At 41.1% G+C, this 25,473-nt stretch overlaps 1 protein-coding gene across 2 annotated transcripts in view; it reads right to left on the bottom strand.

The window, feature by feature from the left end:
• The window catches only part of ANKRD50 (ankyrin repeat domain 50), a 39,651-nt gene extending 17,515 nt beyond the window's left edge, over positions 1-22,136 (bottom strand). The window contains exons 1-3 of one of the 2 annotated variants that reach the window (XM_088056473.1): positions 22,007-22,136; positions 21,144-21,202; positions 19,924-21,059 (exon numbers count right to left, since the gene is read on the bottom strand). In XM_088056473.1, the coding sequence (XP_087912599.1) occupies positions 19,924-20,402 (479 nt within the window). In that variant the 5' untranslated portion in view covers positions 20,403-21,059; positions 21,144-21,202; positions 22,007-22,136. Of the gene's footprint in view, positions 1-19,923; positions 21,203-21,535; positions 21,598-22,006 lie in introns of those variants that run through there. The other variant, XM_014259632.2, reaches the window with a different exon arrangement.
• Positions 22,137-25,473: the final 3,337 nt, after the last annotated feature.

The raw sequence follows: 25,473 nt of genomic DNA, 5'->3' as shown, positions 1-25,473 counted from the left end.
GTTCCTGTTTAGGCACCATTACTTTTTCATGAACTTCTAATTTATAACAATTTAAATTATGTAATAGTGTTCAAGGCTAATTAGAAGACTTGGAAAAATGTTGCTCCACTAAGAAACTACTTGGCCTAAAGCTTAAGAACTTCACTACTGTTGTCTCTGCCAAAGCTGTTGCTATCGCTTATCAGATACTAATAGTGAACAAAAGCTGGTCGTGAAGCAAGAATCTAAAAGACACATGAAATATCAAAGCTCAAAGAGTTCAAGTCTGAATGAATAACACTATTACAAAGAACAGAATTTCTGCCATACCTTCACAAATAAAATGCAAATTAGTAGCAGACTGAGGCATTTGGTAGTGACTTTGATGTATTAGCTTTTATTTATATTGAAGTTGCCAAGCTCCTGTTACTGGGAAAGGATCATCTGCATCCTTGGGATGCAGCTCTAACACCACATCTGATTGTGTGGCTAAAAATTTCAAATTTGCATCTATTCTTGCTCTCTTTAGCAGGTGGTTCTTAAAAATATACCTAACTGCATCTACATGCATCTTTAAATAGCACTGCATAACCATCATGCATCTATTCAGTACTTCTACATTACACTACTATTTTTTGGGAAACTTCATAGTGACTTAGGCCTCTAAGTTTCACTGACTAAATTATCTTTAAATACACTTGGCAAATAAACTTTGACTTTACAGGAAAATGAAACGAGGTAAGAAAAATACATATCTGACAGTTTACTCTCTTGTAAATTTGCTGTTTGCACAGGTACAGAAGGCATGCCCATTGTAATTATTTTTTGTTTTACTCAAGACCATAATAACCTTTTTTCATTTATTTTACTGAACAAATTTACCTTCAGAAGACTTTGGTCAACACATTATCACTTACCAAGCATTCAAATGGGAATACAGGAAAATTGTGCCTGTTAATGCAAGAATTTAACCCACTTCAGAAATTATTCATAAGCCTTGTTAGGGGGAGGTTTGTTATTTTTTGGTTTTTTGAGTGAGGAAAAAAAGCAAAATGGAGTAAGTGGTGCACTTTCCATGTCTGACAGTAATAGCAGAACTTAGCTGAACAGACTAGGGGGGAATTTCTTCAGAGGTATAAAAAAGGAAGTACAGAATACTTGTGATCTGAAAGTATTCAGTATGACATGGATTTTAAAACATGGCCTTCACCCTTTTTTTTCCAGAAGCACAAGACTTCTGGAACTCTTTGGCAGTTCCTCAGCTAGGTACTCCTTCAGAGGATGCCCGACGTACAACTGGAATCACTGCTCACTAAGCTGGGAAGTTAAGCAGCTACCAATTTACAGAACAGGAAATTAAAGTAGCCATGAGGTTAAAATTACTTTCCCAAGTGATGCCAATCCCACAATGAAATGACCACATTTTCCATCCCTTCCCCCACCACAATGTTGCCTTGCCCCCTCAGCTATTTGTGTCAAGGCATTTTTCCTGCAACATTTCTTACCCTATCAAAACTAATTTTCTTCTCACATAGTTCTCTGTATGAAATTACTTTTTGAGAATGAATGTTACTATGAGATATGAAGAAATGGTAATGGTTATCTTAAATTAAAAATCTCACTTATAATCTATGTGACCCTAACAAAATACTTCAGGAGCATCCAGAAGCATTCTTGTGTCAGTTTTTACCTGTTGGGAACACCACCAAGAAAAGCGAGCAGTCATGTCTGGGAACGATTCCCAAATCACTCTGCCTCCAAACAGGGCTGGAAGCAGATGGCTAAGGAATAATGTAAGCACTGGCCAAGCACTAGAAGACCAAATTTTACCAGTATTCTCAGCAGTCACAGCTTCCAGGGATTTTCTGAGATTCAGTCTTTGCAGTTAGCATCCCTTAACTGACCACATTTCCACAGGTTTGTCCAAGTCTTGTATGAACCACATGAATGCTCTGGCATCCACAACAGCAAGGCTGTCTGCAGCCGAACTACACACTGCATGAAATAACCCTGCCTTTTGTAGTTTAAAAACCAAAATGTCCTTGTTCCATATGATATCCTTGAACTTCTGACTGCAAGGGGCAGCGAGTGGTAATGTCATATTCCCACTATCTATGCCATTTGTACCACAGCCTCTCTGAGCTATTTTTTCCCAGGCAGACTAGTCCTAGCATATTGAAGCTGCTCCACAAAATGCTGTTCCACAGCCCATTGTCTCCCTGTGCTCTGCTTCTTTCCACTTCACAATACTTGTATTTCTGATTATTAACATAATTTAAATTCCACTAGGAAAAATATATGCACATAAGAAATGAGGCACAATGACTTCTCCCAGCCTACAGCAATACTAATGAAAGTGTGGCATTAACAAGATATTGATCATGCTTTCTCTTTAAGTGCCCTTTGAAACTGTTTGATAAAATTCTGTTCTTCCGAGACACTTTACATCACGAGTTCAGAGCCAATGCCAAGGAACATAATAGTGAAACTTTTCAGGAAGTGCTGAGCTAATTTGCCAGAAGTCACATTATGTGACAGCCAGGGGATCAGCCCCAGACAGCACAGGGTTATGAAAGGCAGGTCCTGCCTGACCAACCTGATCTCCTTCTATCACAGGGTGACCTCACCAGGGAATGAGGGGAAGGCTGTGGATGTTGTTACCTAGACTTCAGTAAAGCTTCTGCCAGTGTCTCCCACATCACCCTCCTGGCCAAACTGGCTGGATGGTGGAGTCTAAAGAGAGGTGGGGAAGGGAGTTAAACCCAGCTGGGGGCAGGTCACAAGTGGTATTGCCTGGGCTCAGTATTGGGGCCCGCTCTGTTTCGTATCTTCATTGCTGATCTGAATGGGGGCACCAAGGGAATCCTCACTAAGTCAGTCTCTTCTCCCAAGACATGGTTTAGTGGTGGACTTGGCAGTGCTGGGTCGATGATCTCGAAGGTCTTTTCCAACCTACACCATCCAGTGAGTCTGTGTTTACCTCCATAACATGACTTAGTAATTCCACTCCCCTACCATTTCTTGATTACACAGGAAAATAACATAAATCAACACGGAATTAACAATGTCTTTTAAAGCACTTCCCTCAAGGGTGATTCATCTACAGATTGTTGTAACAGATTGCTTAATTGCAGAGTGCCTCTCAAAAGATTGGAAATTGATTCTCTTTACCTTCTGAAAGGGTAACAGCTTTATCTTTACAACTTTTATATTTAATACAGATATAAAAGTGCTTATCATTAACAACAACCAAGTTAACTAGTCAGTAAAAATACAAAATCTCTAGAGAAAACAGCACAATTAGGTATTTAAAATGATGGAATTCATTTTAATGGCAATCTAATGACTTACTTACGCAGAGCAAAGATGTTTTACATGCTCTGCAGCAAATAAGAATTCCTCAGAACAATGAGCCATCCCACAGAATTCTTCAGGATTGCTACTGAGTTGACTGAACCCATGCAAACATGATCTTCCACACATGGAAGGAATACATACAGGCTATGCTGAAGTTCTGCTTATGGCTGGCCTTGTGATTTTTAGATCAGATCCTCAAAAACACAAGGGCACAACAGAACAGAGTAGAAAGACGGCAGCATTGTCCACAAAGGCTGAAAAGAGTCACAGCGGAGTGCACATACTTATTTAAAAAAAGAAAAAAAAAGGAATAAAGCAAACACATTGCCAAATAGCAATTAATTAGGGGCAAAAGAAATCATAATGTGTTCCTCATATTTGATTGTCTCTGGTGTATAAAAAATTCAGCTATGTCACACTTAAATTGGGGAGTGTAGTGTCCTAAAAGGGCTCCCATTTCTCTACCCAGCTGCCACCATTCACTACTGACAAACACACAGAACAAGAGTATAAAAATCATCTCCTAAGCAGCCAGAAGCAGCAGGGAAAAAAAAAACAAACCCAAAGGAAAACACAACCACTACCCCTGATTTGTCAGACTCCAAGTGCTGCTGCTTTTAGCAAAGCATCACACACTTCAAATTTCATTATGGAAATAGCATATCTGGAAATCCGCTGTACTACTACTACTGAGCTCTTACCTTTCTTCATCCACACTGTGTAACAATGCTTTAACAAACTGCTGAGATTATATCTCAGTATTTCCAATTTGTATTCCTGACAAGCACCATCCCAGAGATCTGCATCAGGAATTTACAAACCCTGTTCTTTCCAAATAAAGTTAGAAAAAAGCTGACAACATCCCTATTCCACATAATGCCTCCTCCTGCTTTTCCCCACGTTTCTACACCAGATTCCTTGAGGATGTTCAGGAATATTTGTCATATTCCTAAACCCTGCATATTATCAGGAATAACGCCTGTATATATATTGGATTGGTGTCTTTGTGTATATGTATTTATATATAAAGAGTTTAACAATACCTAGTGTGCAACAAAGTAATTCTCAAAGCACTCATCTCAATCTTCAGAAAAGCAAACAAGCATCTTCCTTCTTGTAAGTGGTTTACAACATGACATATCATAGCCCTTTACAATGTAATTTTTAAGACACTTATTTCCATTTATGTTGTATTGACAAATACAGAAAATGAAGTGCACAGTGAGACTGTAAAGAAGCCAACTATATTTACACAATGTTGTAGTAATTTTTGCCAGCAACATAAGAAGCAGCGGGATTTTTGCCTAAAAATCACACACTGAGACCTAACAAAAATCCTAACCACTAAGGGGAAACCTGATGCTGCTGCCTCTTGCAGCTCTGAATCAGATGCAGCAGAAGCTGTGCTGTCTGCAGCCCACTGCTGGGGAACAGGCAGGGAAGGAGAAGGCTCTGTGGGACGGTTAAGGGCTGGAAGAGCTGAATGCCAGGGAAAGAGGAATAAATTATGTTGGACAGAAACTACAGAGGGGAGCTCAGGCCATTGCAGGACAGAGGTACCATACCAAGGGCACAAATCTATACAATAGGGCTTTCACTACTTCCACTGCTCATGGAGTAAACATCAAGAGCTTCTACATGCTTAAGAATAGAAAGCAAAATGCTAAATTCCAGGTATTTTTTAATCATCTCTTCTTGAAAAATTCTCACAAGTGACAGCAAACACCAGAGGTTGCTTCTCATATGCTTACAGACACATGTTCATTTGTATATTGTAGTAATGTAGGGGTTGGTTAGTAGGGAGCATAATCCATTAAAGCTGTCTGTCCCCACCACCCCCAGTTCTCAATTTGCATTTAAAAGCATGGAGCCAGTGAAGATAAAGCTGTTAAAGACTGTTACAAGCTTCGGCAAAGACACACTTACACCAATAGCTGCATTTTTCTCTTTTGTTTTCCAAACTGCATTTGGGGCACAGGTCGCAATAAAAAAAGAATAGGTGAATTTAACTTCCAATAAAATTGACAATTCCTGCTGTTCAGCTGATGAAATATTACCCTCTTTCCAAGAACTTTTAGCAGCTGTATTCACGCAGAAAGAAAAACCAGAGCATCTTAACAAATTGCTTGTAGCACTGTTTGTAGAGGAGTGAATTTTATTTTGTCCTGTGACAAGGCATTTACATCTTATGGATGACTTACAGTAAACAGTTTATTTACCTGCCTTATAATGCATTCTGGCTAATGTTTAAAAGGGAAATTAATGATCAAATCAATAGCTGCTTTCTGTATATCACCACTCCAATTCTCGGCACTATATACATGTGGAATAACAGGCCTTTCCTTCTTACTAATTGCCCAGCTGCTCATACTGGTAATAACATCCAGAAAAACAGACACACGGGAGCCTTAACTAACTGAGAATATTTATGAAATACAAGGGCTGTGAAGCACAGAATGATTCCACACTTGAAAAAAGCTGCAAAATATAACCTATAAGGCAAAAGTGAAGTGACCCAGTTGGATGTGTGCACACCTGTGTACACACTGATGGATCAGATCTGGTTATCGAGGTACTTGTTCTGTACTTTCTCAACAAGATAAAAGTGCACTGCAGCTGATTATGACTTTCTGACTAAGTTATACTGGAATTAAGGCACAATCCTGGGCTACAGTATAATACAGATTATTGTTTCTAGTAAATTATTCATTTGCAGGCTGCACAGGAAGACAAAGTGGCTCTAACAATTCTACCCAACCATGGTTAATCTTATGAAAGATGGGGCAGTAAACAGAAGAGAAAAAACAAAACAAAACAAAACCCACCCTGAGAATTACCTATTGGGAAAGCTCTAGGTGAAGTACACAGATGTAAATCAAGGGTCTGGCCTTTTCAGAAGTGGTGAATTAGAAACAGCAGGCAAGTCTTGTGCAACTCAATACCTGATTTTGCAATGTCTTGTAGCAACCTGGATTTTATCTGCAATTGTAAGGCAGACTTGCAGCCCCACCAGGAGAGCACAAAAGCCAGCTCTAGGGCATCAGGCCAGACAAAAGCAGAGTTTATGGTGGAACCAGCGCCACTGGTCCCACAGAAACAGGCCATGCTGGACCCTGGGTATTGATTAGAGCCCTCCTACAGTCTCACACAAATACAGAGGTGATTTTTGGCTACAAAGCACCCCCAGTGGATCTACTTGTGGATTTACTTGAAACCTCAGAAAACAGAAGCCTTAAGAGCAAATATTTTGGTGTAGCAGTGGACTGCCCAGAACAGTTTGCAAACAACTTGGCTATTTTAAAGGACAGACAACTGTGGCTGGAAACCATTCACAACTGCTACCAGGAGCTGGCTGGCTGTATTTTAAATGGAATATACTTGCCGTATATGCTAACATATAAAATCTATGTGTTTATATGTATATAAAAAAATCTGCATCCACAAAGGCAAAGAGGGTACACAAGCCAATGAAAAGATTTTCCCCAAACATGTAACATAAAAACAAAGGCAACGTATTCTACACAAACTCTCACAGTTCTGTTTTATAGTCATGGAGAGGTCACCCACTCCACTTCCCCACCTACAGCAGGACTAACTCTGTATCTGTCATCCCTGAGATACAAGCCTAGGCATTCCTGAAGATTTCCACCAATCAGTACTGTCTCCCTAAGCAATCCATTCCAGTGCTTCCACGTTCTTGAACCTGGGAAGCTTTTTCCTTCCCTTCGTGTGTCTAACCTGTCTTTACCTGCTTTCCTGCAATTCAAACGTTGTACTTCCTGCCCTATAATTTCTGCCCCACAGATCTAGTGTTCTAGGGTCATTACAAGGAAGCCAGTAGTACCCAAAATTTATAACCATTTTTCTCCAGTCAGCTGACAGAATTAAGGAACAGGCTGAAAAGAAAAAATCCCACAGGACAGGCCCCTATGAAAAAAACATGTTGTGCTGTCTTCTTGGAAGTGGAATACTGATAATTAAGTACAGTTACTAAACTCTCATTCCATGTAGCCAAATATAGTTCTACCTTGCACATGGCCTGTTTGCACCAGTCTCATGCAAGAAAAGCCTTCCTGCAGTTGAGATGGCATTTATGGTTATCCCTTATCCACATGTCCTGTGACTCTTCCAAACAGACATTAGATTAAATTTATCAAAACCAACCATGTCATACCATGTAAGTTGCTTCTCACCTCTTTGTTATCTCCCAGATGCTTGCAAATAGTTTGTCTGACTATTTCTTCTGGCACTTTTTAATCTTGACTGACACATTTCTAATTCCCCATGCCTTTTATTCCCCTTCTTAAATCAAGGCACTAAATACACAATTTTTCTTTCAGCTCTGAATTTTCAGCAATCCTGATAAAGATAACTTGTCCTTTGAAGACAATCAGTAACAGTTGTACTCTATGTTTGGTATCTCTTTGAGGTTTTTGGCCTGAGCTATGCTTTTTTTTTTGATCTTACCTATTTCTTGCTACTTTTAATTGTGCTAGCTGACTGCAAAATGACTGTTTTTAAAGAGAGGGCAATGTACATGAGCACTGAAATTTTAGCTTTCCTACTGCTATGAGTTTTTTCATCCCAAGGAATAGCAGACCAACTCTTGGTGGATATTGTTTTTTTTCTGCTAACGTATGTGGAGTTGTAAAATACACCTCAGGAAACATGATCAACGCACCTTGAACTTGCAGTCTTGCTCTCAATTTTACATTACTCTTTCACTTTCACATTTAGTGCTGCTCTACTTTCTTTCTGCCACCTTCCTGCTAGAGTTTAACACGTGAGCAACAAGGAGCTCAGTTTCACTGAACTAGACATTTAATACAGTGCTCTGAGACCTCAGTACTCTTCCCAGCCAATTCCTGTCTTTCATTATACTTGTCTTCATCAGATCTTACCCGCAAATCCTCTGAGATGGTGAACATCCCCATCTTTTAGTCTGTCTTTCTTCCTTCTCCCCTTCTGAGCAAAGAATCATAGAATCTTTCAGGGTGGAAGAGACCTCTGAGTCCAACCATTAACCCACCACATGCATTTAAGATCACTTCATAATCACTATATCCAAAAGATTTCTTTCATTTCCTCAGCTGATTTTTTCCAATGTGACTGAAGCTAATTTATGTCTCCCCACTTGCTATTCTGTCCTCTTTGACATCAGAAGTAGATTGGCAGCAGTAGAAGTAGACTCCTGCTTGTATTGTGCCTTCCAGCTGATGTTTATCTCCCATTTGTTATTCAAATTTTTAACCGTGCAGACATTATCATCCAAGTTCTATGCCACGGATAATGCCACTTGTTATCTTAAAGAAGCTTTGTTTACTTTAGCTTGCTGCTTTGGAAGGGAAAAGCACTTGTAATTTTACAAAATACACAGTTTTGAGGTGTTTTTTGAGGTTTCTTAGTTACCAAGAACTCTACTCGGACAAAGCAGGTACACTCAGACACACAAGATGGGCTGATAGGTACTTGGTAGGTAGTCTGATTTACAGTCCATGAAAGATCAGGCTTACCAACAAACCTTGAAATAGAAATCTCACATGTAGGGCTATCACCACATATGATGTATGCATTTTATCCAGATTTTCCAGTGGCTTAAATTTCTTTACTTCATTCTAGAACTACAAGCAAACACATTATGTACGAAACAAGGTGCTTTTTTTTTAAACACATACCTGTTATACAAGTTATCCTGACAGAGCACTGAAATCAATCTTGACTGTACACTAAAATTTCCAGTTCTGCTTGTTCACCCCTTACCTTTTTTCATTAGTATAAAGACACCTAAGGCATTTGATTACTCCCTGACTTATCTACTTGTCTGTCCCATGACCTACATGACTAAGGCTATTTCCCCTCCTCCTCTATCCCCAGTTTTTGAGCTGTTGTTGCTGCTATTTAGATTTATTCCTGGAATTTGTAATCTACCAGGTTTTCCTTTAAAACTCTTAGGGCCAAAAATCAATGTTTTCCTTTCTATGAAGCATCAGTTAAGTTCTCAATGGTATTTTTTTCTGCAAATCCATCTCTCTCTTTTTTAAAAAATAGTAGGTGTCAAAGAACATACCCTTTACATCAAATGCATGAGATGAAAGCATCAAATCAGACTCACTGAAAACTATCATTAGCAGAAATTAGAAAATTGCCTATACTGGACCTTATTTTCCATATATGTAAAGTCAGAATAATAACTTACTTTGCAATTATTCAAAAGCCTGTGGCTGGAATGCAACATGTAAGAGTGGGGCACCAAAATAAGAAAATGAACAAGTTTATATATGCAACAGAATGTATTAAAATCACAAGGTTATTTTTAAATCATTTATGAAATCAAAGGTACAGGAAGTGAAATATACATACACATTCCCGCACATACATTCAGTATTTTCAGCCTTCCTTGTTAACTACCTGATTCTCTAGTCATAGCAAAACTAACATTTCTTTGTTAAACAAAAATGTAACTTCTATAAGCTGTGCTATCTGGACCCATTAGTGCACAACAGAGTTGAAATTCTTGTAGCTTTACATGCATTTGAATTTGTAGGTACTATTCTACATTTTGGAGATAGACAAAAGTCCCTTTCTTTTTTCTGTTTCTATTTATGCAGTGTATAAACACAACTGAAGGAACAGATATTTCTTTCCAGCTATATGATTGTATTTGCTGGCATGAGAGAAATGCTAAGCACAAAAAGAAACCTAAAAACTCCCAGATGAGACAGGTAGAAAACTGCACTGAATAAATTCAATTGTGTGGCTGTCATCAGGCTATATGCTAGTTTACTATGTTCTATTATTCCATGACCATAAAACAGAATTCAGTAGATTAATACATACAATAAAAGAGCCACTAACCTTACTGCAGTTCAGTCTGACAATCCTCAAATTAATTAGATTTTTCCTATGCATTCCAAAGGGAAAAAACCCAACATTACTGATTGGAAAGTAGGAAGAAGAGCTGCAGTGGATGTTTCAGCAGTAAGCTGCACCTTCAGAACAGGGGGCTCCTGAACTGTGCCAGCCTGGCAGAACCAGGCTAAACAACAACAGACATTTTAAAATCTTGATCATTCCTTCATCACGTTGTTCCACACTTGCCTGCGTCATGTCTTGCACACTGTCATAAAGCACCCCACACTTCCACTGCTGAACTGATTGCATGACTATTTGTCCAACATCATTTTGTGAAAATCCTCTGTACAAATACCAGATGAAAAACTGTTGAGAATTTACCTTCCTAGTCAAGCACACTCAAGACCACTTTGCTACTTTGTTTGTGTTACCACATACCTTTATCCATCTTATTTTCCATCTTAGTAAGATGGACTATCCTAATGTTTACTGCAGTGTCTCAGCTGAAGAGGCAACAGATGGAACAGCTTTCGTGTGTCCCATTCAAAATTACTCTCCCCTACTCCCCAAGGTACAATTCACAGCATATGTTCCTCATGTATCACTTTGGGGCCTTACCAGTTACCTTGTGGTTTTGTTTTTTTCATCCCCAGCCCCAAGCAGATACAGTTTCTCTGTTTTGCCTGTAAAGCTCCAATTGATGCTTTCCGTATTGTTGCCATAATTAACTCTCAAAATCTTGAGATTTAGGTTACACTAAGATGTTGCCTCTTTGGATAGAGCATGATTTGGAGTAACGTTTCTCAAAAACAAGTCTCAAAAGACACTTTCAGGTTAGCACCACGTTGGCCTGAATCTATAATCTTACAGCACTGATGCATTTAGCTTTGGAACTGATTTTGTAGCCTCATATTTACCAGCCTTAGCTACAACAGAACAAGTGACATAAACTACATCTTCCTCCCGTCCAATTATTTGTACACAAATTGTTTAATGTGGATGAAAACCACAATTTAAAAAAAAAGAAAGTACTAACAAAAAAAATTATAGAAACACAGAATGATTTGGTATTGTGCTGTCAGCTGCTGAAGTTGCCATCATTTAGACTTTGAACATTTAGGGTAATCCAAAGACCTATAGGACAGAACTTCTCTTTTCATGGATCAGTCTCACTTTACCTACAAACAAGAGCTTTTTTTCTAATGCCCTAATGAACTCTGCTCCAGGAAAGTGTGGAAAAAGGATGGACAGCTTAGTGTATCATGCAGGAGAGCTGATGTAGTTAAACCAAGACTTGTTAATTAACTGCTCTAAGACAGAGATCATGCTGTAATCCCATTTTTAACAGCTTTTCCTTCTGAGGTTCATTCCTACCTGCCTGTTACTGTCATCTCTACACTGCTGGTACTTTCCTTAACTGACCTAGAACTTCTGAACAGTGCTCTTCTCTCTTCCAGGACAACTCCATCATGCTGCAAATAACCTTAAATAAGGTGCTGCCAGGGCCCCTTCCATCTCTCATGTTCTAAGACACCACAGATCTGTAGCACACAACTTGCATCTTGCACAGCCAGGTGTCCACCTCTCCTTCTTCACACAAGCACTACCAGCTCTTATTAGGACCTGACAAAGAAAAAACCCACGGAAAAGACACTGCTGGTGGTCTGTGGACTCAAAGTCCACTCACATATGATCCTTTATTCCATCCTTCCTTTCACTCCCATCAGGTATAACAGCAGCATCTGCAACTGAGCCCAAAAGTCTGATGGCCTTCTACCTGCATGGTCCTCACTTTGTGTGAAGGTGTCTGCAAATACGTGACAGAGAGAAGGAATTTGTTTGTCCCTTTTACTTATATAAATTTCCCCATTAAGTGAATTGCCTTCCTTTCATGATCTCATTTTCAGTTCTTTTTTCATGCTATCTTATCACATTTTGATGTCAATAAGCAGACCAGGAACCTACCCACCTCCATTCTTTCTGGCACCTCCTCTGCAGTACCTTTGAACACCTCTGTACAACTCCACCCTTGGGTTAATGTAATCATTTTCTTGCCTTTTTTGCCTGATTATTTATCTTTCAGCAGTCATTCTTCAATCACAAAGTGTCTTTGCATTAACCATTGAAAACACTGCAGCTCCTGGACAAAGACAGAAGATTTCTCACCATTCCCGGTGTATTGTATATACCACATGCAAAAAGCTGAAACCTCTTCAAGTCATTGCTTTCAGGAGGCAATATTTCAATACTATCTTCTCCCAGTATATACGACACGCTACATCCCTCCTACTTCACAATCCACCAAATCCTTTTCATTTTTTCATTGAAGAAAAAGAAGAAAGGAAAAGAAACCTAAACCCTGGCACAAGCTATGAACATGTGCACAGAAAACTGAAGGGAAGGGAAATAATTAACAAGTAAGAATTGCTATGAAGGTCCATCTAACTAAACAGCTTATAGGAAAACCTGTAAGGTTTAAGTCTGAGCCTCATTGATTAAAGCCAAAATGTTAATGCCTATAGAAGTAGAAGACAAAAAGGTCTATGTAAGTTGTCATTATTAAAATGCCTCGGGGAAACTTTCTTATGGTAATTTAATCTGAAAAGGTTAAAACCTTAAACGGTATTATGTTCAGTCTGTAGGCTGTGCTTCCATACAATGAAAGAGGAACATACAGCTTGCTCTTGCAGAAACACTGACTGCTGCTATGTGACCCGTTAACTCCACAGCTTTAAGGGAAAAGCCTAAAGAGAAACATGCCACAAAGTACTTAAGCTTCAGGCAATGCTCAACGCTTCTAATGGTCTGGAGAACAGCAGAACACAGAGTTTCTTATGAAACTCAGCATCAGTTAAAACTCTAAAGGCCCAGTTACATATAAATACTGAGAAGCTCCAGCAGAGTCAAGATGCTCTCACAAGAGCAAATTCAAGATGCTCTCACAAAAGCAAATTTACCCTCTGCAACTCTGCGACAGGCTGAGTTGGCAGATTCTTTTTAACCTCTTGTGGCATGCTCTTACAGAAATCGTTTCTCATCTCACTCATAAATTGGTATGATTTTCAGCTGGTATCTTGGCTCCATCATTTTTGAATATTAAATAAATCACAGATAAACAAAACATCTTGATTTAAGCTCTAATAAGATCGTTTTTAGCTGAAAACTTATACGAAAAGGAGAATTTAATCTTTTATCAGATCAAGCTCTTCTGGGCTAGTGTCCAACTAGCTTCAGGATTCTAGTCAAGCATAAGTGAAAGATGTAGGAATGGACAAAAATCTGGGAAAGTACAAAGCAGAATGTTGCCTATTTACACATCTACAACATTGCTAAGAAAAATTCCCTTTAGAAATTGAACTGTTTTATTTAGGTAAGGGATTTTTTAATGCCACATTCTAAGGTGTGACCTGTGAGGACATAGTAACAAAATGAATTGTTTTATTTCAGGTTGAGATGAAAGAGAATAAAGCTGTATTCAAAGATGTAAAAGGCTGTCCCAAAAAGGAAAAAGAGAATTTTTTCTCCATGTCTCCGGAGAACACCCTAAGTAGTAAAAAACTCAGATTATAGCAAGGAAAAAACCAACTCAGAGTAACATATGGCTTTTTTTTTTCTGGAAGAACTGTGAAGCATAAGAGCAGATGAAGCCAGCATCTTCAATTACTTCTGTCTGGTGAAGGAGATGCTGGACTTGATTTTTCTGAGCTCCCCTTCCAACCTTCTCAAGGTTCAAATCAGTCAACTGCACATTTGAACTTGCATGTGGTAAATGTGTAACAAATATACTGGAGATTTAACAACTTTCCTCTTTAAAAGGTTTTGTAAATTAATTTATGATGCATTCAGATCCTTCTTTGCATGAAAAAGGATACAGTTAATCCTTGCCTTTGTTTCTACCATTTATAGCTCTATGAAATTAAGAGAGTCGGACAAAATCTATATATTCACACCCTTCTTGCAACCACTGGAGAGCTACAGCTCCCAAGATTGTACTGAAGCTCTGGAAGCAGAGGGAAAGGCTCTGTAGCAGCCCTTTCCAGAACAAAGTAGATTAGAGAAAAAGAGGTAGATCACTCCCAGACAGTCTGAGACCGGGGTGAGAAAACCCAAGTCATTTATCATCTATAAAAGATTAATACTGAATTACTAATGTCTTCTGGAGAAAATTGATACAAATGCCTGCAGCTTTTGGGTTTCCAGTAGCCCACGCTCAGGTATTTTAACTGTCTCCAGTGCACTGCCTCTCAGCTTTTCACAGCAGACTCAGAACTTGGGTGCTGCAAGCTGCAGTGGAAACACATACTTTGGTTAATTCACTAGCACGGAAAACTCCCAAGTTTGTAGGGTGCAATATCAAAATCCATTATAGTCAGGATACTCCTAATTCATCTCAAATTCACACCAAAATGAACTCAAATTTTTGCAATTAAGAATAACCTACACCAAGCCAGCAAAAAGCTCACTAGCTAATTGTTCAATAAAGCCTACACATTCCATTATAATTTTAATTATATTACTGACTTCAAAGATGGTACAAGGAGTTCTAAAAATGAACAGCTTCACACTTCATCTGTTATCATTTACAACTCAATGTCTAAATCTTTTCCTTCATCTAAGCAGGGAAAATGCATTTCAGTACTGCAGATTTAAAGTCCCTGGACAAATGTCACAGGAAGTTTGCTGAACAAACCACTGTTTTTCTACACTGTCAGACAAAGAAGCCAGAACTTGAAATAAAACTTGTTGCCCTGTATCATTTATATAGGAGTAAAATGTCTGTGACCTACAATTTGCAACTTTGTGATGATACACGACTCTTGAGGGAAGAAAAAGGTAAATAACTTAGGAACATAGAAAGGCAATACAGGTGAAAGGCTGGGGGAAGGAAATGCTTGTTAGTACTGGCTGACACTCAGAGGTTTTTCCTCCAAATTCTGCCCTTTATGAGGTTTCCATTACATTGCTGAAGACAAAACACCAGAGGCTCAATCCTTTGGAGTTCTCCAAGCAGGCAAAAGGAACTTTACATAGATAACAGCAATTGGCACAACCTGCTGCACTTTAATGCTGTCCAAGGGTGTGACTCACACAACTCATACAAGGACTTCAAATTTAATCAACATAAACCTCTGCTTCAAACTTGCAGTCAGCAGAGAACCTTACGTGACCTCTCACACCTCTTACACTCAAGTCTACAGGTATTTGCATATTCTACAGAACTATAAAACTGTTTGGCTTTTTACATCACTCAGCATTATTGGTCATGTTGAATTACACGGCAAATGTGTTGTGCATGCAGAGATCAGGAGTTAGAAACAGAAAAAAGGTTGTGATAGTCAGGGAATCTGCAAAAGGAACCACTGAATTTAGCACCAGCTAATGCACAGAATGCATAGAATCTGGTGTCCTTTCTGGAAAAAATAAAAAAAAATACATAAGCTCTGAGGTACAGCTTCCCTATTCATTTTTGGTAGAGGATGTAACATCAGCTTGAGAAAACTTCTGTGAAACTCAAAGAGTAATAGATTTGTTCAGCAGCTCTTTCTGGCTTAGTTTTGTGGCTTTATTTCTTTTAAATTTCTGGGGGTTTTGGGTCTCTACTGATAAGTGACATCTACTTGCATGGGAATGCAACTTTAGCAGTGCAGTAAGTGGAAATCTGAATTCACAGCTTCCTTCATTTTCCTGATAAAAATCACTTAGATCTTCTTACATCAAAGTAATTGTATGAGAATTACTTTAGCAATAAAATGTTAGGATACTTCACAAGGAAAAAACACTTGGACATCATTGACCCAAATTCAGTATGTGAGAAATAAGGATGCGAAAAGTCTCACAAGATTTGAAGTTCCCTGAAAAGATACTCAGAAGTTGGAAATAAACTCCACCTCTGAGTGAGAGCGAAGCAGCTCTACCTGCACCAGCCTGCTGGGAGATGTGGAAATTCACCATTTTTTGGTGATTTATTAATTGCAGCAACACACCCAAGCAAAATTCAAAATTTGGTTTAAGTTTGTGCCAGTCCAACACAAACTAAAGGTGAGTTCGGTGGAAGTTTAAAAAGATGGTGTTATTTGACATGTTCCACCTCTGAATTCTCTGTCCCAGAAGCTTTGGCCTTGAGTATCTTTCAAGAGCAACTGCTGCAAAACAAGTCAACTCTGCAGGGTAAACTATGCCCACACTTCTAGTGACAGGCATTTTCTGGGCTGTGAATGAAACAAGCTCTGCCTCCCACCAGAAATCCCAACTGCAGCACAACACATGGGAATTACATGCCTTTCCCTACTGTCGGAAGGTGTTTAATGTCATCTCCTCTGTCTGAAAAACATAAACCAGGAACATAAGGGAAATGCCTTTCTACAGCCTAGTTTACACAAATTTCAGCATTATCCACAGTTTATGTCAGAGTTCCTCTATGCCTTCACGGCCTTGGATAAGTGGTATCTGCCTGTATTTCTACTAAATCACTGGAAGCATAAACTTGCTGCAGCAAAACCAAAAAAACCCCCTAGATATTGCATTGAAAAATTTGGGTTATTGAGCATTTAACTTTTCTGTATCAATAGGGAGGAAGAGCCTAATAGACATTTTGAATTAAGTTCTTTGTTTATCACATCATTTCCTAACTTCTGGTGCCTGTAACATCTTTTCCTTCCCTTCTGCTTTACTTTCACTGAAAATTTGAGTGCAAGGGATCCGCACTCTCCCTCACATTTTAAGCTGCTTTCTGTTCCAGCACTGAGTGCCTGATAAGAAAAGTGCTGTAAGTAGCTGTTCTTTCTCTCAGCTGTCAGTGCACCAACAAATGCAAAATGCTAAATAGATTTGTATAATTCAGCCCTTCCGGTTCTTCAAAACTGCAAGATCTGACACTGAAAGAATTTTTAGGGCATTTAAAGCTTATAAATGCGTAGGAAGTTCTGAAGATGAGACATTAAACAGCAAGAGAAATGTCTTAACTCTGGGGGCCATTACTTGCATATGTATCACTATGACCATCAGGCCTGTTGGAAATCTATTTAAGAAACGTCCTTCAGGAAAACATGTCAGTATTTTAACTAACAAACTTCATATTGTTTATAAACTGGCATGTTACAACACTTTAGGAAGATTTTCTTTCTCAGTATTTCCAGGACAATTAGCACAAAAATAGAGTGATATCATCTTGTTTAACACTTATGAAGAGAAGTCTTTCCATTTTAGGCCATGAATACATGGCTGGGTCTGGAGCAGCTGTGAAAACCAGAGCAAAAAATCTGACAATGCCTTCAAAGAAAAATCTTTCTCCTCTTCTAGTGAATAAACTAAAATAAGGCAAAAATCGATGGAGCACTGAGACAAGCACTTTGTGCTTCTTCAGTGCCTTTACACAATGAGATGCAATCATCTGACTGGTAAGTCTTCCTAGAACTCATTTCACATTACAACAACTTTCACTTGACATAAACCATAAACACACCAGAGCAGAGGATTGAAGTGCTCAGTGGCAAGTCTTTGAAACCACGGGACATCCTAAATTATAATTTTGCTAAAACATTCCTTGCACGGTTTACACACTAGCAAAGGTTCAATTAAACAAACAAATGATTGAGGTGTCTGATGGTGGGCAGGGGGTTGCCAAGTGCCTCTTGTTTGTGGACAGAGATTGTATCGCTTAGCAGAACAAGCTCGTGGTGCCGCTGTCAACAGCCACCTCCTAGTCCCCTGCCACAGTGCTGAAAACTTATATTCCCAGCACAGCACCTTGTCTGCGACACCTCATCTCCCTTAAATCTGAAACAGGAGAATGAAGACCATCCACCACAGCTGCTTTTGAGAGCAGGAGATCAGCATAAGCACGAGCAAGGGAATACACGAAGGGAGAAAAGAAAAATCTTGACTGAAGCTGTTGCACCACCCCTTAAGTATTTTTAGTGTAGTATTAGGAGTTCACAATCACTGCTGCAAAATTTGAGAAGGAAAATACTATTGCCGGATGTTGTGTCTATTTTATATTTCCAGTACAAAACCAAGAACCTGTATATTGACCTACTCAAAACAGCCCATCATTAAACCCTATCTTCATAAAAATCAGTCTAAACAAATTATATCTTACATTTTATATTTCTAGGTTGCATTTTTGTCCAAAGACATTTACCTATTTCCTGTTCTGTGCAGTAAGACACTTACTTTTAGAACAGAGGAAGGATTCCAGCTCTTACTGAGAACTTGCCTATACTAAATTACAAAGATTTCCCTGTAATAGACTTTTAAACATAAACAAGCTCTTACCAGATTAATCCACTTTCATGATTTTAAAAGACTGCCTGAAGCTAGATGGCCAGTCTGCTACTCTGTTTATAGACACTTAATTGCACCCAGTTTTTATTCATTAGAATTTAAGAGGGCTTAATACTTCTGAAATTAGGACCCTAATAGCTGTTAGAAGTTGCATATTCCCTTAGCAGCAAACAACAAAATCTAGAGCCAGTCTCGGTTTAGACTGTTTGTTTTAAGACACTACACCGAGAACAATGTAGACAGGCATCCTGTTTATTCAGCAGGCAAGGACATAAAGCCATCAGAACTAGAAGGTTCTTTTACACCACCATGACAATGAGAGCAAGCACTACGGTTCAACCTCAGTACTTGTCTCCACAATCTTAGTACTCAGGAAAGAAAAAATAAAATAGAGGAGTCATTTTATACTGGAAACAGGCAATAAACCCTCAAGTACCACAAAAAATTACACTGTTACAAAGTACCAAAACCTTCAGCTTAACCAGTATTCCAGAGAAGTTTTATACTGACAACACATTAAAGCTCTCTTGATGAAGCCTTATCCCTAATGAATTTTCCTTCATTGTGACCCAAAGGAATAAAGACCAATAGACACACACTGACACAGGCTGTGCTCAAGACTGTACATTGTTCTAAGTATATCCATGGATACACACTGCAATATACATTTAATACATCCTTTCAAATATACTTATCCTCACGGAAACAGAATTATCAGTGACATACTCAGAAGACTGTGGTTTGTTAGGGAACACCAATAAAAAAAATCTATTTGTTTTCCATTCAGTTTAGATAGCTCTTAAGGGGCTCTCTTGATCAATTTCTGATCCCCTCAACACTTTGAAATACTTACAGAAGAAGTAGCAATAAGGATTTGACACAATCTGTGCATACTGTGAGAAGTAACATAAGGAGTTAATTGACATTTTCCTACCACATATTTTTAGACAAACATAAAACTGATGTGCTGGATCAGACCCAGAGGTCCATTAGCCCAGTTTCCTCTTAGACAGAGCATGTTATTGGAAGCTTTTCCAAGGGTCCTGTAAGGTCTGTTTTGGGTCTGTGAAGCACAACTGCCCTACCTTTATGGCACATGGGAGACCATGGACTAGATATTTTCCACTCTGAAGTCAATTATTTTCAAGTCTTTCCAAAATACTCAGTTACATCTGAGGGTACTAATATACAAATGTAAATAAATTCACTATTAATAATAAACTTTGTTTTAAAAGTAAATATTTATTTATGTCAGCTATAACGACAAAGTTAGATTTTTCCATGGTAAGTCTGCACGCTCTGACAGAGACAACTAGCCATTAAACAAACATGTTTTAAACTATCTGCATCTTAGGCTCATTGGAAGGAAGAGCTAAATGGCAGATTTTTTCTTGTTTGTTTTATTTTGGGTTTGTTTTCAATAGGGTTGGGTTTTTTTAAATTTGTTTTTACCTTTTAAACGCTTCAGCAGGGTTCCTCTCACATTCCCCGGGCTGCAAGAGACTTTGAATAGCAGGATCTCTTAGTTTGTCCTCATATCCCTGGATCAGTCCACTGCGGCATATCTGTGTGACTAAACCTCTAATAAAGCCTCCAACACAGAGTGTGTCAGAGTCCTGGGCCCTGCAGAAATGGAAGGCCAGGGCCTGCCGATGTAAGCCTCTTTGTAGGTTTGCAGGTGAGCTTGGCCACAGTAACTCAGTGCAGAGGGCTGTCTTCCCACTACCGGGCCCTCCTACCAACAATACACCCCAGGCAGCTCCTTTCCCAGAGACACCACCGGTGTTATTCCCAGGATTCGCTACAAGAGATGGTTTGTTGGCAGCACTGCCGCTGCAGCTTGCTTTCTCCTGGAGGCAGTGCTGAAGCTTGTGGAAAACCCACTCCCTACAGTAAAACTGTTTTCCCTGCAGCAAGCTGGTTTGAGCCATTTTATAAAGCTTCTTCTCTCGGATGTGTCATAAGCTGCGGCACATCTCTGACATCCCAGGAGCAGGGAGACGCGCGTTCATCCGGCACAGGACGATCTGGTGCGCAAAACTTGACAAGAGGCGACAGCAACCAGTCACCCTTCCTCGTAAAACTCAGCAGCCTCTCCTCTGCAGGAAGGGTGTCACTCCATCTGGGCGCTGTGCTGGGACCAGCATGGCACAGTCACAGCTCAGCTGACATCGTGCAGCGGTGGCTGGGACCAGCCCTCAGCAAGACCTCTGGTGTGGCTCACAAGTTCATGCAGCTCCATGGCTGCATCTGTGGTTCAGGCAGCTGTGTGTGTTCCCAGTGTACAGGGGAGACAATACATCTGGAAAAGCTGAGGGAAAGCCAACTTTGCAGTGTATACTGAATGCCTTTCAACTCTAGGCATTAATCTCTCTGGATATACATAGAGAAAAAGCTGTCCATAATAAAATGTTCCTTCTGGGAATTTCATTAAAAAAGTGATTTCTCTTCAGAGTACTATATACACACACCACAAACGTGGCAAGTACCACCGACTAAAGCAGCCAGTCTGGACAGTGAGTTTTGCAGACTTCATACATCTGGGAGAGCGTCCGAGAAGTGCTTCACATTACAGTTTCTTATGCAGGCTATGGGGGTAAAAAAAAATGTTTACGGGTTCTTATTTCAATACATTCGTAGTGTCTTCTTCAGGGACTTGCATCTTACTGAACCTGTTCTCAGGTATCTCAATCGCAAGATGTCAGAAGAGACAACATCTTCCCCTAGAGCTCTGAAATAAAGGAGACAGCACTTTTAACCCTACATGCAAGTCATAATTCAGTCAGCTGCAAACGCAGACAACAAAGACCAAAGTCAAGGGCTTGTATTCCTTATTTTTGCTAACACTGTGAAATTAATCAAGGGAGTCGTTTTAAAGGAAATTTGCCGTTACGATGTGCGATCAGCCACACGCAAAAAACCCAACAATAAACAATGAGCAGATATGACAGCGGCTTCAAAACCACAGCAAGTCTTGCATTTTCTCCCGAGGAGAACTGAATACATCCTTTCATCCCAGAAACATTCCTCCTAGCGAGGCTTCATCACCGAACCCTCTCCTCACCCCATTTTCCTCCTGCCGGCTGCGGGCGTTTTCGGGAGTTTGTGTGGCAGGGCAGCGCTGCTCCCCGCACGCTTCTTTGTTCGCGGCAGCGGCGCCCGGCAGCCCCGGGGTCACGGCGTGACACCCCGCGCCCCCGCCCCGTGCCCTCCGCGGCACCCCGGAGCCACCGCCTGGGCTCCAGCCCCGCGCCCCGCCAGCCCGGGCAGCGCCGCGCAGGCACGGCTCGGGAGCGGCTCGGCAGCGCGACCACCTCCCTCCGGGAAAAGCCCCGAGCAGCTGGGGAGCGCCCCAGCCCTTCCCTCTGCCTCTGCCCCCCCGGCGCGGCGCCACACGCCCCGTGCCCGCCGCCGCGCACCCAGCCGGCTCCGCACGGGGACCCGGGCACCCGCTCCGCGCCCGGCGGGGACGCTCCAGCCCCGGGGCCGGTGTCAGCCCCGCCCGGGCAGGGGCCTCCTCCCGCCGCTCGCTCACCTCCGTCGCCGCCTCGGCGCGGCGGCTGCTCCAGACGGCTCCTCTCGCCGCTGCCCGCGCCCCTCCTCTTCCTCCGCCCGGCCCCTGGGCTCCCGCCCCCGGGCGCCGCCGTGCCAGGGCCGCGGCCACCCCGCTCCGCGGCTGCCTCAGCCCGCCCGGTGCTCTCCCTGCTCGGCGCCTCCCTCGCTCCCCGCTCCGCCCGCCCCGGCCCCGCCTCGGCCCGCCCCCCTTCCCCTCCGGCGGCGGGGACATCTGGGGCGAAGTAGTGCGGGGCGGAGGGAGACGGGCGGTGCCCCTCGCCGCCGCCCCGGGCTTTGTCCCGGCCCCGGGGCCGCCCTCCGTCCCGCCCGCTCCCGCGGCGCCTCCCGGCGCGGCCCTGCAGGGGGCGGCCGCGCCTCCCGCCGCGGGCCTGAGGCGCCGTCCCGGCCCCGCTCCGCGGCCGCCAAACTTGAGGGGGAAAGGTCCTGGCTGGAGGCGAGCCCTTACTCCCGCGGGGCTGACACGGGCCCTCGCCTTAACACCTTACTTGAGTCGTCTTTCTGAACCAAGCACAGAGCTCCGAGCTTGATTTTTTTTCATTGCCTTTTGTCCTTGTGCTCCAAACTGGCCCGTTTCAGACAGAACTCCTACTGATTGCCCCGACAGCCTCCCCAGAACGTAGCCCAAATTCTGAACCTTTTCCACCTTCCCCACCTTGCTTACTGGGGATACGCAGATCCGAAAATAATGTTTGCAGCACTGTGAGAGCTCCAAGGGGCATCCCACATCCCTCCCTTAGACCACATTAAAGTGACCCTTGAGCTTTACAGTTTGTGGATGCCTACAAACCCTTGGAACCAGACACCTTTTAATATGGAAGAAACGAGGGTGGAACTTCCTCCAGGAAAACTTGGATATGGAAGAGAACAAGGTGGATGTTGCTGTAGGACACCTTTACGAGGGCCTTGTCAAGCCCCTTGCACCCATGACGACACAGCAGCCTCTCTCCTCCTTTATTTTGTCTGTGACAGAGCAAGGGAAGGATTTTCATTGAAATTTGCTCCCCTTGCAGCTGGCTGCATTAGTTATGATAAGGCACTTTTCCACCAAGGATCAAGGTCTTTATGGCTGCTAAATAATTCCTTCATTTTAACTCTGCTCTGTATGGTTTTGTACGCCAGGTAATTACAGCATTGTGGCGTACACACTGAATATATCCATAGGATACAGCGGAGTGACTTAGGGCCCTTCAAGGAGCGTCCTGGGGTTCTCTGCAGGAGCAAAATGAAAAATTAAATAAATTCGGTTGGTGTACTGAGGAGCTTAGAAAAACAAGTCTGTCTGCTTCAGAAAACCAGTAGAACAAGTTTGAAGAACCTTTGGAAGCAGTGAATTACAAATTCACAGAGCAATTGGGAGTGGGGGAGAAACAGAAATAAGATTAGTAGTAAGGAAATATTGTGTGGTTGTTTTGTTTTGGGTGTTTTTAAGCTTTCTGACTTGGTTGGGTTTTTTTAACCCTACACTTTAGGCAAGTAATCTTCTCTTAGGTTTGTTTTGTTTTTTTGGTTTTTTTTATTTCCCAGCTGCACCACCCTTCCATTTCGAAATGTTGTGGAAATTCAAGACTTCCAAAACTAATGCTAATACAAGTTCAAGAGACTTTGAACTGTAAAATATTTTCTTTTTTTCTTTCTTTTTTTTCCTTTTAACAATAAAGGAATAGAGACAGACAATGGTTGGAGTGATGGGATTGCAGCTCTAGTCTGTTGTAGAGGCTAGAGGAAAAACAGAAGCTGACAGAGAGAAAAATAAGTCAAAAAACCCACAAGAAATAATTGCAGATTTAACACCTTAAGAAGCAGATCTTGGCACAAGCATTAGACTGGTAGGTGACCCAAGTGGGGGGGGGGGGAAAGTGAAATTGGACAATGATGAGATGCAGGGGAAAGTTCAACTTCTGCTTTTCTGATGACCAAGACACAAGTGAAAACCCAGTTTTGATTAAAAGGTGCTGTCAGATTTCACAACATCCAGTGTGAATATAGTGAAGCAGGTGGAATAAGAGCATGGTTTGCTAAAATCAGGTATTTAAGTGTATGCATGATGGAGTTATAGACAATAACTGTGAAAATACTTAACCTTTCCATGCTAATGCATAAATCCTAAAACAGATGACAATAATTTGACATAAAATTATTAGTCCCTTGAAACTACCTGGTGGGAACTGCATCTGAGCTAAGTTTCCCTTCAGGATATCACTCCTACAGCTGACAACCAGGAGAATGAAATACTTGCTGGAATTACAAAGAGAAGAAGGAGAGGGGAACAGGAGTTAGAAAAAAATGTGGCAGGCCGGCCTAAAGTATAATTAGGCAAAATCTTGCGAAGTCCAAAGCATGACCTTTCAAAAACTTTTTAAGCTAAAGGTGAATGGCCTTACACTGACCTCCCGCTCAAATTACTTCTAGGAAGCAACGGCATATAAACACTTTCAATGGTAAATCTTGTTTTTGGAAAAAAAGAAAAAATCCTAAAAATAAGTTTAAAGGGTTAAAAACCCAAGGTTGTCATGAAGAGGCGCAGCTGCGATCTTTCATCTGTACACAAGAAGCTAAGACCCTAAAGTCAACCTTCAAAAGCAAGGGAGGCATTTTGTTATCAAGATTATTTGCATAGTACCTCCCTATAGCGAATGTGACAGCTCAGATGACATCATCCTAGTGAATTATTATAGCTAAGGGTCAGATATTTCTGATACAATTGTGCAATGTTGTAGTTAATGAGACAGTATCAGGATAAGAACCAAACCTTATTTTTGTGGTTTTGTATAACTCAGTTTGACACAGATAGCAAACAAGCCATGATTTAATTGGCTGCAACCTTGCAGGCTACAAGGTTGACAGATAACGCCTAAAAGAAGATGAAATGGAGCAAAATTTCCTATCAGAAAAAAAAAAAACCACCTCAAAAAGGCTCTATACTTTTTGTTTCAATGGTCTGAAGCTGTGGGAACCTTCCTAGTTAATCTGAGCCACACCGAGGCACCTGATTTTAAATGACAGAATATTTGTATTGTGCATGATTTTAGGTAGGGTTTTGTATTTAGCCAGTTAAGGCTAAAGAACGGAGAAACTTCTAGTGAAAAGACTGCACAAAAAGTTGTAACATTCAGAAGTCTGCAGTAACACTGGAAAAACCTGTGGGGGTGGGTTAAGCAGAAATCTTTTATGCTTTCCAAATGATTTGCCACATCTTTTACCGAGTATTAGGAAAGACTGCTATGTACTTTTCAATTATTTCAACAGTTTCAGTATGATGCTATTTGGATGTGAAAGCAGGCAGCCCTGACGGACGAGAGAGAACATAATGGACCTCAATGAGAAAGGCAGTGTGAGGCAGATCCTTGAAGTCATCAAAATCTGAGCCATCCTGTGTGTACACAAACTTGGGTTTGCTTTGTGTGTGGTTTGGAGGGAGCTGCTGTT

The sequence above is a fragment of the Pseudopodoces humilis genome, chromosome 6 (genome assembly GCF_049639895.1).
Source record: "Pseudopodoces humilis isolate 2021_Gansu_Grassland_sample_001 chromosome 6, ASM4963989v1, whole genome shotgun sequence".
Lineage (NCBI taxonomy): Eukaryota > Metazoa > Chordata > Aves > Passeriformes > Paridae > Pseudopodoces > Pseudopodoces humilis.
The sequence above is the reverse complement of the archived record's forward strand: the minus strand, read 5'-3'. Positions and strand labels throughout refer to the sequence as shown.